The 15,000-nt window shown below is 49.8% G+C and overlaps 1 protein-coding gene across 1 annotated transcript in view; it reads left to right on the forward strand.

Moving 5' to 3' along the window:
* The window catches only part of rims2b (regulating synaptic membrane exocytosis 2b), a 60,925-nt gene that overhangs the window by 38,647 nt on the left and 7,278 nt on the right, over nt 1-15,000 (forward strand). The window contains 16 exon segments of the mRNA XM_030064310.1: nt 1-43; nt 2,211-2,312; nt 3,084-3,140; nt 3,837-3,899; nt 4,067-4,126; nt 6,332-6,441; nt 6,661-6,690; nt 7,820-8,470; nt 10,243-10,284; nt 11,846-11,896; nt 12,345-12,374; nt 13,103-13,125; nt 13,269-13,366; nt 14,153-14,314; nt 14,693-14,741; nt 14,743-14,881. The exon segment at nt 1-43 is cut by the window's left edge and continues 93 nt beyond it. Coding sequence (XP_029920170.1) covers nt 1-43; nt 2,211-2,312; nt 3,084-3,140; nt 3,837-3,899; nt 4,067-4,126; nt 6,332-6,441; nt 6,661-6,690; nt 7,820-8,470; nt 10,243-10,284; nt 11,846-11,896; nt 12,345-12,374; nt 13,103-13,125; nt 13,269-13,366; nt 14,153-14,314; nt 14,693-14,741; nt 14,743-14,881 — 1,710 coding nt within the window.

Genomic DNA, 15,000 nt, shown 5'->3' on the forward strand with positions numbered 1-15,000 from the left:
TCAGGACGAGGTCGCGGTCGCCAAGCCAACCGCCTCCACACAGGTACCACACACACCTGAGGGACGCACGCGTGTGTGTGTGTAGTGATGTAGTTAGTGACTGTGCTTGTGTATGTGTGTGTGTGTGTGTGTGTGTGTGTGTGTGTGTGTGTGTGTGTGTAGTCGTAGTTTGGACCATGGCGTTCAAGGCGGGCCGTCCGCTTTCGGACAGATGGACAGAAACAGACTGACTGGAGAGGCACACACACCAGACAGGTACACACACACACACACACACACACACACCAGACAGGTACACACACACACACACACACACACACACCAGACAGGTACACACACACACACACACACACACACACACACACACACACACACACCAGACAGGTACACACACACACACACACACACCAGACAGGTACACACACACACACACACACACACCAGACAGGTACACACACACACACACACACACACACACACACCAGACAGGTACACACACACACACACACACACACACACACACACACACACACCAGACAGGTACACACACACACACCAGACAGGTACACACACACACACACACACACACACACACACCAGACAGGTACACACACACACACACACACACACACACACACACCAGACAGGTACACACACACACACACACACACACACACACACACACACACAGTGACTGCCCGCTGAGTTTGGAATGTATCTCGTCTTTCTAACAAGAGTTTTTTCTTGTTCTAATGGGAGCTTGATCCTGTTCTAATGAGAACACTGTTGTTTTTGTTCTAATGAGAACACTGTTGTTTTGTTCTAATGAGAACCTGATGTTTCCAGCTGCTGACTCGTCCGCAGACGGAACGTGTGTGAGAGCAGATCTGTTCTCTCTCTTTATTTCAGGATTTTATTCTGTTCTATCTCATTCAATTCTTCAGAACTTCTCTTTAGAACCAGCAGGGCGGCGGTGTTCCCGGATGTCAAAGGCTGTGTCTGAAATCCCTCCCTAACCCTGCATAGTGACTACACCACTCTGTAGGGCTGTCCCAATGTCTAGTGATTATTAATGTTCACTATATAGTCCACTGGATGTTTCCCACAATCCACTGCAAAATGTAGTGGACATCCGATGGTCACTAACCAGGCAATATATCCCATCATGCATTGCGGAACGGCGCCGAACAACGAGCGAAGTCGTGTCCGAAACGGTCCGCTATTGAGTCACTATATAGTCACTACACTGAGCTCCCTATTAGAGTTCTCATCGGGCCTGAAAATTAAGACCCGACCCGACCCGGACACGACTGGGCCAGCCCGAGGCCCGACCCGACCCGACTAATTAGCCAAACTTTAGGCCCGACAGCCCGATAAAGCCCGAAAAAAAAAAAATCGCCAAATTCGCCCTTATTTAGCAGAGCCGGTCGGCCGCGGCACCGGGGCACCATCAGTCGGCATCAGGCGGGCCGGCCGCGGCACCGGCCAGCATCAGGCAGCTCACCTGTCAGATCCGGCAGACCTGACGGGTGGGCGCGGTGCCGGACGGTGCCGCGGCCGGCCCGCCTGATGCCGACTGATGGTGCCGCGGCATGTGCGGGTCAATACGGTAGTCTAGAAAACTGGAGATTTTTTTTTTTTTTTTCCGTGCGCTCCCAAGTAGATTGCGCCCTGGGCAGTTGCACTGCCCATAGCAGAAACCGTCCCTGCTGCCGAGTCTGCCAGCACAGCGGGATACTGCTGCAACTCTCTCTCACTTGTTTGCGCTGCGCTCGCACAGCTGGTTGTCTGTCTGTCACTGAAAGTTTAGCCTCCAAATCCAATCCAGTCTCTCACTCTCTCCACCAGCCACATAAAAATGAAACGTCATAATCAATAACAGAACACATAATTCTATTTTTTTATTTAAAAAAAAAAAAAAAAAAATCCCCCACAGAACCCGAAGCCCGACCCGACCCGCCCAATTCACGTAAATTTTAGGCCCGACCCGACCCGAAAATGTCGGGTTGGGTCGGGTCGGGTTCGGGCAGAATATGAGAACTCTACTCCCTATAGAGTGAGGAGGGAGGGGGGAGGGAGGGAGGGGGGGAGGGAGTGAGGGAGTGATTTCGGACACAGCCCTTGTCCTCATTTTTTCACTTCCTGTTCATCTCTCCCTCTGTGACCTCTGACCCCTCGTTCTCTCCTGTCTCTCCCTGTCCTGTGGCCAGCGGCCTGATGTTCCCTCTGTACCGGGACGAGGCCGTGCGGCTGCTGCGCGGCTCCAGGCTCAGCAGGACGCTCTCTGACAGCCAGGCCTGCAGCCTGGACAGGTACAGCTCACCTGGGGCTGGGCCAGGGCTCAGGGTCAGGGTCAAGGGCTGGCAGGGTCAAGGGTCAGGTTCAGGGTCAGGGGTCAGGGTCAGGGTCAGGGGTCAGAGGCGGGCAGGGTCACGGGTCAGGGGTCAGGGTCAGGGGTCAGGGTCAGGGTCTGGCAGGGTCAGGGGTCAGGGGTCAGGGTCAGGGTCTGGCAGGGTCAGGGGTCAGGGGTCAGGGTCAGGGTCTGGCAGGGTCAGGGTCAGGGGTCAGAGGCTGGCAGGGTCAGGGGTCAGGGTCAGGGGTCAGGGTCAGGGTCTGGCAGGGTCAGGGGTCAGGGGTCAGGGGTCAGAGGCTGGCAGGGTCAGGGGTCAGGGTCAGGGGTCAGGGGTCAGAGGCTGGCAGGGTCAGGGGCTGGCAGGGTCAGGAGTCAGGGTCAGGAGTCAGGGGTCAGGGTCAGGAGTCAGGAGTCAGGGGTCAGGGTCAGGGTCAGGGGTCAGGGTCAGGGGCTGGCAGGGTCAGGGGTCAGGGTCAGGGTCAGGGTCAGGGGTCAGAGGCTGGCAGGGTAGTGTGAATGGAGCACATTTGCTCTTTAAACAGCAAAACAAATGAATTGCAGTTGTGGCTGCGGAACAGGCCCCTCCCACCACTGGCTTGATGCTAATTAGCCCTCACACACCCTGCACCTGTCTGTCTGTCTGCCTGTCTGTCTGCCTGTCTGTCTGTCTGTCTGCCTGTCTGTCTGTCCGCCTGCCTGTCTGTTTATGTATCTGTCTCTCTCTCTGTAGAAGACAAATGAGGAGAATGTCTGGAGTCCAGTCCCTCGACTCCCACGACAGGTACAGGTACAGCACCGGCTGAGGAGCAGCAGCAGGAGTAGTAGTAGTAGTAGTAGTAGTAGTAGTAGTAGTAGTAGTAGTAGTAGTAGTAGTAGTTGCAGTATTAGAAGCAGTAGTAGCAGTACTTAGAGTAGTAGTGAGTGTTGTACTGACTGTTAGGGTGTTAGCATGCTGACAGCCAGCCTGTTGTTAGCCTAGCCCTGCTAACATCCTGCCAGGGGAATATAAAGCACCCTGAGTGAACTCTGCTGCCCCCTGCTGGGGCTGCTGATGAACTGCTGCCTAAAGCACGTCCCAGGTCAGTCTCCTCTGACTGGCAGCTTTATTAATGCCCTTCACTAAAGGACAGACAGGGGGCGCTCACATCGGCCCTGGCAGGGTGTTAGCACGGCAGGGCTAATGCTGTGTTTGATTATAAGTCAGATTTTGGAATTGCCAGCCTCCCCCCTGCAGGAGGAAAACACCAGGTCAGCGTGCTGCTCACATCACACACCGCAACAACATCCTGTCCTGTGCAGGTTCCCATCAGGCCGTTCCTCCGGGCGGAGCCACGCGCAGCAGCGGCAGTGGGACAGTTTCCGCGTTAATAACGCCGTAATTCCCTAAATCAAACACAGCATCACAACAGGCGGCGAGCCACGGAAACACACAGTTACAACATGTTTATCCTGTGTGTGTGTGTGTGTGTGTGTGTTCTCTCAGATATAGTCCTAACCATGCTCCCTGGCCAAACCACATGGTGAATGGGAGCTGTGAGGACTACAGGTAAGAGCTGGGGTTTCTGGGTAATGTAGTGCTAGACTGAGCAGCTCCCCTGCAGACAGGAAGTCATGTGACCATCATGCTAGCCAGGGACCAGGACAGTGGATGGGGCGGGGCAGTGGGCGGGGCCTCAGTTCAGGGTTGTGACACTCGGCGTGTTTCTGTTCCAGTCAGGACTTCATCCCTGACTTCCCGTACGACCCCGACGCCTTTGACGAGGAGCTGCTGAGGTAAACGGACGGATGATGGATGGATGTTGGTAGATAGATGAATGTAGAGCCCCCCCCCCCCCCCCCCCCCCCCCCCCGCACAACCTCTGTGATGTGTCTGCTTCCACCTCAAGGTCTCATGGGAAAGGTTCTGGCTGCTGGGACGGTTTTATTTTTCAGTTTTTCGTGATGGTCTGAACGCTGATCCTCCACATCAGTGCCTTACTGTGTTGCCATGGTTACCTAATGACCGTTTCCAGGTATTCTCAGCTGTCTCCATGGAAACCGTGAACCTCCAGCAGGTTCCAGCCGTGCGTGTGTTCTCCTCCAGGTGCCGGCGGTTGCCATGGTGACATTGTTGCCTGGTTAACTAATCTCTTCAGTTACAGGCAGTTGTCACCTAAACTGTGATTGTTGTGGTAACATGACTGCTGCCAGGTTGGCATGGTAACAGTGCTTCACAGTGACCAGAGCGTGGCTGTCATGGTGATGTGGGCGGTTGTCATGGTGATGTGCAGGTACAGTCGGGGGATGGATCGTCGAGACTACTACAGCCGCTCTCGCTCAGCTGACCAGCGCGCCATGGCGGACCGACCGATCTATGCTCGCTCCCGCTCGACCGACCGGGCTGACTCCGCCCACATGAGGTCTGGACGCTCCGCCCCCCCTTCACCTGCCCTCACCAGGTGACCCATACCGGACCAATGACAGGCCAGCCCCGCCTCCTTCAAAGAACACCCCTACACTCACCTGGTGCTTGCTCCTGTTTCCGTTTGCTAGCATTGTTAGCATTTCTTCATTGAAATGAATATGTGGCTGAGTTAGCTGCAGGCTAATCGTCAAGTCAGCCAGTGCCCATTGGTTTGTGTTGAGGAATGCTAACAATGCTAACAAGCTGTTTATAACCACCTCAGGTGGCTATTTCTGCACTGATAAAGAAAAATATCTTTTACTTCTAAAATTAAAATGTCACACACCTGAACTCAAACTGGCTCCGCCCCCTCAATTAACACCTGGCCTGCTGCGTTCAGGGACAAAAAACGCTGGCAGGCACTGGAGATGCAAATGTTCGGACCCCGCCCACAAATGATTTCTTTTTCAATCTTTAAGGAAAAATGTGTTTTCTATGTTAACATTGGCCACGCCCCTCTTTAACCAGACTCCACCTGTTTTCTTTTACTGACAACCAATCCAACCAATGTGTGCGTGTATTTACATAATATATATACTGTATTATGTAAATGTCTATTTATATGAAAATATACATACATGCTTGAATTCTTGTTTCATTTCATTTTGATTTTAATTTTTGCTACAGTATTGTGATTGTTGAATGGTTTCTGTATGTGTGTGTGTGTGTGTGTGTGTGTCCTGAAGCATTCATCCATCATTTCCTTTCAGCTGCAGCTTCATGTTAGCTGGGACTGGGCCTTCCACTGCCACCACTGTGTGCCAAAATACAGATTTAAAACTAGATAGATTTATGGACTTCAAGTGATTTCTCCTCCATTTGAGTGTGTGACCCGTCAGCTCCCCCCTGTGGAGAGAACGAGCGCTGCACCGGGACTGTTCTTCTGTGTGCCATATTATAACTTGACAAAATAGGGACTTAAAAATCTTTTACTGCTACAAATACATGCCACATTTAACATCTTTTCTCTCTGACTACTTCATGTCTACATTTTTAATGTAATAATCAAAACAATCCCAGCAGTCCTAGCAGACTCCCGTTCCTCGTCCCCAGCCTCTCGTCAGCTCCTTCCTGTCATGTGAACGCTGGTTTGCCTGAAGCTAGCTTAGCATAGTGTAGCCTAGCTAACATGCACAAGCTCCCTGCACGTCCTGCATGGTGGAAACTCTGCAGAGCTTCCATGTCTGTTTGTACTTTGCTTGTTATGTTTCTGTCTTCAGGTTTGCATGCATGTCGTTTTCCTCCCGATGTTTTATCAGCGAGTGACAGGATGACAAGGACCGCCAAACAAACAAACCCGAAAACAAGAGTCCCAAATAATTCACATGAAAAAGACGCCAAGAAGCCAAAAAAACCCAAAGATTTCATGAAGTGCATTTTTGAGATGTGATGACCTTGACTTTTGACAGTGACCTTGACCCACTACAAACCCACAAACAAGATACAATCACAACAGCTGCAGAAAAACTAAATATCTGGTTTTAATAAAGATAATGACGAGGACTTTGACCTTGAACCCCGTGTTTGTCTGGCAGGTCGACGCCCCGGGGGGGATCGACGCAGACGAGTCCGCTGGGAACTCCGGTCTGCGGCCGGCGAGGACGCCACCTCCCCGCCATCCCGCCCAAAGGAGCACTAGACAGAAGTACGTCTGGTTCCACTTCCTGTCTGTTTAGCTGGTAACGCCACCACCTGGCAGGGGCTCGATGTGAATTAGCAGGGTGTTAACAGAGGGTTTTTTTCAGTACAGGTTTTTCACTTGTATCAGGGTAGCTAGAGATATTTGGGCTTGTTTTGATGTAAATTAGCAGGATGTGAACTGTATTTGACTGGATCTGTCTAACAGTCTGGTTGTGTCTTACAGACGGAGGGGAGATATCTGAGCCCTGTCAAGGTAGAAACACTATCTGTGTGTGTTGGTTTCTGCTGTAGCGACTGCTAGTCTTACATCCTCTGGCTTGTAGAAGGATCTGATCTGTAGTGCTTATTGATAAAACACAGTGTGGTGTTTTTGTCTGGTTCTGGTTTACATCTTCACTACATCCATCCATATGTCCACCCACCCATCCTCTGGCAGCTTCTCCCGTCTCAGCAGTGAGTCCTGGGTGTTTGCTGGGGTTTATTCCCAGTTGATTGGAGAGTCAGTTATGATCCTTGCCTACCACCGAGCCCGCTGAGGTTCCCTGACCTCCTCACCTGTCCACATGGTCAGAATGACTGACCGTACACACTGGAGAGTTTTGCTTTGTGGCTCCTCTCTCTTCACCACCACAGGGTGATACAAGGCCTGCATTAAGGCCCCAGTCCCCTTCTTAAGAAGCAGAACATCTTATGAGAAGCAGAATCATCAATCAAAGTATTTATTTCTGTTGTGTACACCCACCGTCAGTGATGCAATGGTTCCACTCCAAAAACTGGTCCAAATGCAAACCAGTTCCACAGTTTGCACCTTGAACCAAACCAGTTCAAGAACCAGAACTTTTTGGTAGAAAAGCTATAAAGGTAATCATACTGCATATTTCACTTTGCCTGGCTAGGCTGCAGGGCTCACACAGTCACCTGACACTCACCTGTAAGTTCCACACCGAGGCATTACTTCAAGCCCGGCTCCAGGCTTGGTTCCAGACTCGGCCCCAAGCCTGGCCTGGCTCCAGGCGTGACTCCTGGTTCCTTTCGTTCTCACTGCACCAGCTGTGAGTTCTTCAATACTTGTCTGGCCACTGACTGGAGACCACTTTGTGTTCCGTGTCCCTGACCAGCACACAGCAACAACACCTGTCCATCTGCACCTGTAGATCTGTCAGTCAGCTGACAGCATGATGTCTTGTTATATTACAGCAGTAGCACGAGCATCAGTGGTAGTAGTACTTTCTCATAGCAGGCTTTGTAGTACTAGTACAAGAATTCATTGTGAATTGTTCATCATGATGCTTCTGTATGTATTTTAGTTTCCGTTCATCTTTCTCATCATTGTGTTTGTCTCATCTTTTTTCAAACTGTCCATCACCTTTGGCCCACAACAGGAACACCAGTAATGCCCCAGATTTTGCTGCCTGTCCACCAACAGGCCACTCCGTCTGTCTCCCAACAGGCACCTCCCCCTGTCAATCATCAACCACCTCCCATCATACGAATCCAAGCCCCTCCTCCTGCATCTCCCCATCCCCAGCCAGCTCCTCCTGCTCCAGCTCCCGCCGCAGCCCCTCCCCCAGCTCGTTTACCTGCCGCAGCCCCTCCCCCAGTTCGTTTACCTGCCACAGCCCCTCCCCCAGCTCGTTTACCTGGCCCAGCCCCTCCCTCAGCGCGTTTACCTGGCCCAGCCCCTTCCCCAGTCCGCTTACCTGGCCCATCTTCTGCTACTGGCCCTCCTATGGCTCGTGGCCCAGCCCCACCCCAAGCCCCTGCACCAGCCCCAGCCCCTGCCCCGCCCCCAGCTCCTGCACCTGCCCCGGCTGCTGCACCTGCACCTGCTCCAGCTCCGCCCCCAGCTCCTGCACCTGCACCTGCCCCAGCCCCGCCCCCACCGGCAGCTCCAGCTCCTGCACCCGCCCCAGTTCAACCACAGCCACTCCCTAAAGTCACCCTTCCCCCTGTATGTGCCCCAGCACCTACCCCTACCCCCTCACCTGCCCCCTCACCTGCCCCCTCTCCTGCCCCTCCACCACAGACTCCAGGTGAATCACATGTTTGTGTTGATATAGATGCAGAGGTAGCTGTAGATTTAAGGTCCCTCCTCCTCGCTCATCCCCCACTCAGCCAATCACAGGCGATGACGTGGCGTTCTGACTTCTCCTGGTTCTTTGGTGAAACTCTGTTCTCAGCCCAGCATCAACACAAAGAGTGTGTTGATGCTGGGCTGCTTCCCTGCAGCTCAGGGAGGCACGTCGGTGTCCAATTTACTGCCTGAAAGTGACGGTGCAGCTGCAGTTACTGTAGGGAATTAAGGGGTAACAACTGTGTAATTAGCATTGTTATATTTTCCAGCTGACACACACGCCTTGTAGGTACCTTGTGCTACACAAAAAAGTATATTATTATTACTATTGTTATTATTGTTATTTGTACCCTGGTCTTATGCTGTAGTTAGTGGGAACAGGAGGGTTAGCATCACTTTATTTTACGCTGGTTAGGCTGTAAAATAAAGTGATGCTAACACCTTGTAGTTGTGAACGTACCTGCAGGGAACAAGCTCGCCAATAAATTTTGTTAGATTGTTTGTCTGTTTTGGTATGTCGTCAATACAACAATAGTCACACCCTAACTATTCAATAAGTTATTACAAAATTGTTACCCTGTAATTCCCCAGTCTTTTTTTTTTTTTTTTTTTTACCAAATTGAAATGGGCTGTAACGTGAAGTGCGGGCAGAAGTGTGTGTAATCGCGACACTGCTGAGCGACGTAACGCAGAACACAAACAATGTAAATTCTCACTTTTCTTAGCTTAGCAATTAGCCACCACCTAGCGAAGTGCTAACGGGACACATACAGTTTCAGCTGATCAGAAGCAGAAAACCTTTTATTGATCCCCGAGCGGAAGCTGGAGTGATTGATCGTGTCGATGTGACGTTCGCAGTCGACAACAAAACATCCGTCACCAGGAAAAGGTGAGCTAGTTACACCTGTGAGAGGAAAGCTTCCTCATTGGCTGAGGAGAGACACCAGTGATTGGCTGAGCAAAGAGTGGGCGGGGCAACTGTATGCAGTCTTAGTGGAGGCGGGGTCTTCCCAATGACTTAGTCAGGCTATCCCACAATGCACCACATGCCCAGCACTTCCTGTTTACCAGAGGACAAGAGGTGGGCCCTGTTGCACTGTGGGATTGTTGGAGGCCATAGTTGTAGTTCATAGAGTTGTGTGTGTGTGTGTGTGTGTGTGTGTGTGTGTGTAGTCCAAATCCATAGTTCATTTGTTGTTGTTTTATTCATTTCTGTTGCATCCCGTGTTGGGGAACAGTAACATGTTACTGTGAGCAGGGATTAAATCACATGTTACCATGGCTGTGATGTTCTCAAAGCTGATCAGTAACATGTTACAATCAGAGTAAATGTTGATTTATCTAGAACTTCTGAAACACGCCCCCTGCAGGCCACAAAACAAACAAATAAACCAAAAGAAAATTAGCTTTGTTTTCTGGTAAAACACCGAAGAAGAAGAAGAAGAAGCCATTTCCTGTTGCCGCCTCAGCTGATCAGGCGTTAGTGTTTCTATGGTAACACAGGTTAGCAGACAGGTGTAGTGCTGCTGTCTGACCAGCAGAGGGAGAGGCTGCACAGCGTCGCCCCCCGCTGGCAGAAAGAGGAGCTGCAGCCTCTGAGCCTGAAGCTCACAGTGAACAGTGAACCCCCAGACGGTTACCTGGCAACACTGGTGACATCACACTCATGTCTCACCCCCACCCTGTCTGTCTGTCTGCCTGTCTGTCTGTCTGCCTGTCTGTCTGTCTCAGACCCAGAGAGGCGCTCAGCCACGCCTGGTGGGACCAGGAAAGGCAAGTGTGTGTGTGTATGTGTGTGTGTGTGTGTGTGTGTGTGTGTGTGTGTGTGTGTGTTGACACCATGTAATAACACTTTATGTAGCAGCGCCACATTTTGTAATAACTATCATGAAGTTCTTCCTTCAGTCTGTGGTAAACTGTGTGATAAGTGGAGGCGGGCCTCTGGGTAACGAGCTGCGGCTCGTTAGCTGCTTCCCGGCTGGCGGAGTGACGTGCAGCGCCCCCTGGTGGTCGTGTGCGTGACGGCACTGCGGTGTCCCATGATTGAGTTCAGATCCCATCTCGAGCTAGCACACCTTTTTTTTTTTTTTTTACGTAGCTAATAATAACATCAGGGAGGGTTAGCCAGTGCAAGGGCGTAGGTTTGATTTGGACATAAAAGCGCTCTAAGGCGGTGCCCCTGAAAGTTTATGTTTTTTTGCATTTATGACTGCAGTTTCACGTCATGTAGAGCTGATCAAATAAACAAGCAAACGATCATAATCAGAAAAAAAAATATTCAGGGATTGACATCAATGTTTATACTGCATATCTGAATATCTATAAACGTTTGACACTACATACCTTAATACAAACAGATTAGTGTCCATTGCCTTGCTCTTATTTGAATAGTTCAGCATGCTTCTTTGAAAGAAACATGCTGAACTATTGTTCTAACTGCCACCTGACAAAATAAACAGTGAAGAAAAACATCAGTAGCTCAGTTGATGGAATGACAGCGGGGACGGCCAATCACACATTAGCAGGAGACGGCAGAGCCAATCGATGAGTTATATTAGGTTAGAGGCGGGACTTGTAGCAGGCTACTGTTAACCCTTTGTGTACCATCAGCCTTGACTAGACACTGACGGGCAGTGTTTCTGTTGGCAGGGAGGGTGCAGGGGTGGCTGTTTGCTAACCTGAACCACGACAACAAACCTCTCTCGCAGCTTACACTGAACAAAAATCTGAAAAATCTGTGACTTTGGATCAAAGCAAAAAAAAATGCACAAACTTGTCACAGCTCATTTTGTTTTTAGTTTTTGTCTCTAATTACCTTCAATAACAAAAGATCTGACCACCAGTCAAGCTTTTTCATTACCTTGAAATCATGAACTCTGCTTTGAGCAATGTTCTCTTTGCATGAACTTTTATTTTCACTTTTGTTCCTGCTGATATCCCACGTATCTACAGTTGTCAGTAAAATGTACAAAACAAATAGCTTTTTTTCTGTGTGGAAACAGCCTCAAGGGGGCGCCATACATGCAGGTGTTCAGTTTTTTTAATGGTGCAGTTTATTGCAGTCTAGCACATTTTAATTAATAAAGACTAACTGAAGACAGCTGCTGTGGTGTGTTATTACATAACACACTGAATTATCAGCTGTTTACCACAGGGGGCGCTGCATTACGTGTCAAACTGCTGCAAAACCCTTTGAGTTGTTCCACGTCAGGAGGAACGACTTCGTTCTGCCGCCGGCCGTTAATTTTTGAGGTCGATTCTCTGGAAACATCTTTTTTCTGCTCAGATGTTTGTAAAACTTTAACGCTCGTCTTTCTCTCTCTGCGCCGAGCAGAGGTCACATGGCAGGACCAGCAGACGAAAACAGCCAATGGTAATGTGCCAGGTACAAGCCACACCCACTGCCAGCCAGGTAGCCCCTCCCCTTTAGAACACTCCAGGACCCGGTGATGTCACCGCCTTAAATTAGAGAGAAGAACCAACCACAGCTAGCCTGTCCTCTGTCCGGCCCTCCATCCATCCCTCCATCACTCCATTCATCATCCCTCCCTCCATCACCCAGCCATCATCCCTCCATCATCCAGCCATCATCCCTCCATCCTTCCATCCATCATTCATCCATCATCCCTCCATCCCTCATCCTGTCTTGGTTTGCTTTGGTTTCAAGTGTTTCTGTTGATTCATGTTTCCTTTGCTTGATTGTTCCTTTTCTCACTTTTTCTCATTTTTTCTTGCCATCCATCCATCATCCATCCATCATCCATCCATCCATCCATCCATCCATCCATCCATCCATCATCCATCATCCATCCATGCGTGGTTGTTGTTTGAAGGAGTGGCAGCACCTCAGACCAAAGAAGAAGGTAGAGATCTTCATCATCACTTTTTCACTCCGACTCGGTGGAACCTGGCTCTGTGTTCTGTGTTCCACTGGGGTTCCTCCGCAGAATGACAGATTAATTCAAGAAGTTCCATTACTCACTTGAATCAGGATGTGATTCTCAGATAAATATTGCTTCCTTGGTATAACCGTGGCTACTTTGTGTACTTTGGGGCATGTACTGGTAAATGCTTAGACATTTTGGGGTACTTCTGGGTACTTCTAGGTACCTAGAAGGCCTTTGGAGAACTTTGAGGAACGTTTGGGTAATTGGGTAATGTTGTGTCTGTTTGCTCGGGAAGAACGGCGCCCTCTTCCTGTTTGAAAGTCTGACATGAGATTTTTTAGAATCTAAGGTCATAAAATTGTTTTTAAAAGTTGTAAGTTGTGTCAGTAATTCTTTGAAATGGATTTGGAACCTGAAGCTCAGGTTGTTTTGCTGTGAAAAGCCTGTGAAGGTCCTCAGTGGGTCTGAACCAGTTTGAACTGGACCTCAGCCCCGCCCACTCAGAGCCCCGCCCACTCAGGACCTGCTGTGATGTCACTTCCTCTTTATTGTGTTACTTCCCTGGAATTCTGCTTCTTTCTGTGTGTAAAATATTTAACCAGATTATGTCATAACTGACATCACTGCCTCAGAGTAACCCCGCCCCCTCTCTCTGCCCCGCCCCTTCTCTATCTGCCCCGCCCCTCCCCCCTCTCCGCCCACAGGTGGGATGAAGGACCTGTCCAAGGTGAACGTCTCTCTTCTGTCTTCATCTTTACATCATGTTCTTGTAACACGTGATAGTAGCTGTGTGTGTGTGTGTGTGTGTGTGTGTGTGTGTGTGTGCTCAGTGTAATCTGAGTCTCATGGAGGTGTGTGTTCTCTGTCCAGATGAAGGACAGCTCCTCGTTCAGATCGTCAGACAGCGACATCAGCGACGTGTCGGCCATGTCGGCCGCCTCTGACGCCCGGCCCGCCCGCCGGATCAGGTGGGACCACCTGTCAATCACTCTGCACCTGTCAATCACTCAGCAGGTTGTCTGATTGGCTGAAAATAAAGCTCACAGCTTGATGAGCCAGTTGTTTCTGGTCAGGCCACGCCCAGCAGGCCACGCCCAGCAGGCCACGCCCAGCTGGAGCTCCAAAATCAGTCACCAAACCAGACCTTTCATTGGTCCAATCAGGATGGTTGCCATGGAGTCATAGTGATGTTGAACATGTTTGATTGATTGATTGATTGGAAACTGTCTGAAGTTAGAATTTAAAAAAACAAAACAAAACTGTAGTTTCATCTCTTTTGTTGTTTATTCTCCTCTCCTGATGTTGGTGCACTGTGTTTACATTAGCATGTTTTTGTTTATGTTAGCATGTTTTTGTTTATATTGGCATGTTTTTGTTTATGTTAGCATGTTTTGTTTACGTTGGCATGTTTTTGTTTACGTTGGCATGTTTTTGTTTATATTGGCATGTTTTTGTTTATGTTAGCATGTTTTGTTTACGTTGGCATGTTTTTGTTTACGTTGGCATGTTTTTGTTTACGCTGGCATGTTTTTGTTTATGTTAGCATGTTTTTGTTTATGTTAGCATGTTTTTGTTTACGTTGGCATGTTTTTGTTTATGTTGGCATGTTTTTGTTTATGTTAGCATGTTTTTGTTTATGTTAGCATGTTTTTGTTTATGTTAGCATGCTCTGGTCCTCATGGTTCTGTTTCCTGTTTCCGTTTGCATGCTTCCTGTTCTTGTTCCTGCTCCTTCGTCTCATTGGTTGACTGCAGTCGGGTGGAGGCCCTGGACAGCCAATCAATGGAGGTGTTGGGGGCGGGGTCAGAGGGCACACAGGAAGTAGCGAAGGCAGCAGGGGGGGGAGCTGCACTGAAGAAGAGTGAATCAGTTGAGGGCGAGGAAGTGGAGGAGGAGGAGGAGCCTCAGCCTCCAAAGTAAGAGTCCCACAGCCGTCCTCTTCCTCTGATTGGTCTTTAAAAAAAAAAAAAAACACAAAAACACAAAAACAAAACAAAACAACAACAAACATGTCCGCGTCCATTTTCCCTAAAAAGTTTATTTAGAGTTTGACAGTTGACTGACTTAAATAACCATAGGATTCAATGGGAATATAAACTAACCAGAGGATTCAATGGGAATATAAACTAACCAGAGGATTCAATGGGAATATAAACTAACCATAGGATTCAATGGGAATATAAACAAACCATAGGATTCAATGGGAATATAAACTAACCATAGGATTCAATGGGAATATGAGAAGGGTCTGAGAGACAGTGAGTGCTCATGGTGTCCCCCTCCAACCCCCCCAGGGCGGCGGCGGCGGCTGCCGGAGGGCCCATGGGCAAGTCGTCGAGCGTCGGGGGGGGAGATCTGCTCTCTGGGCCGGAACGACGACGACGACGACGACAAGAAGCGGCGCTCGAGCTTCGGGGCCAAGATGATGGGCATGGTGGGTCTGGGCAAGAAGAGCCAGAGCACGTCGCAGCTCAACCCCGAGGGTGAGTCGTTACCACGGAGACGCCCCGCCCACAGAGCGCCGGGGGCTCGGGCTCCCATCGGGTCGTTACCACGGAGACGCCCCGCCCACAGAGCACCGGGGGCTCGGGCTCCCATCGGG

This window comes from Myripristis murdjan, chromosome 11 (genome assembly GCF_902150065.1).
Source record: "Myripristis murdjan chromosome 11, fMyrMur1.1, whole genome shotgun sequence".
Lineage (NCBI taxonomy): Eukaryota > Metazoa > Chordata > Actinopteri > Holocentriformes > Holocentridae > Myripristis > Myripristis murdjan.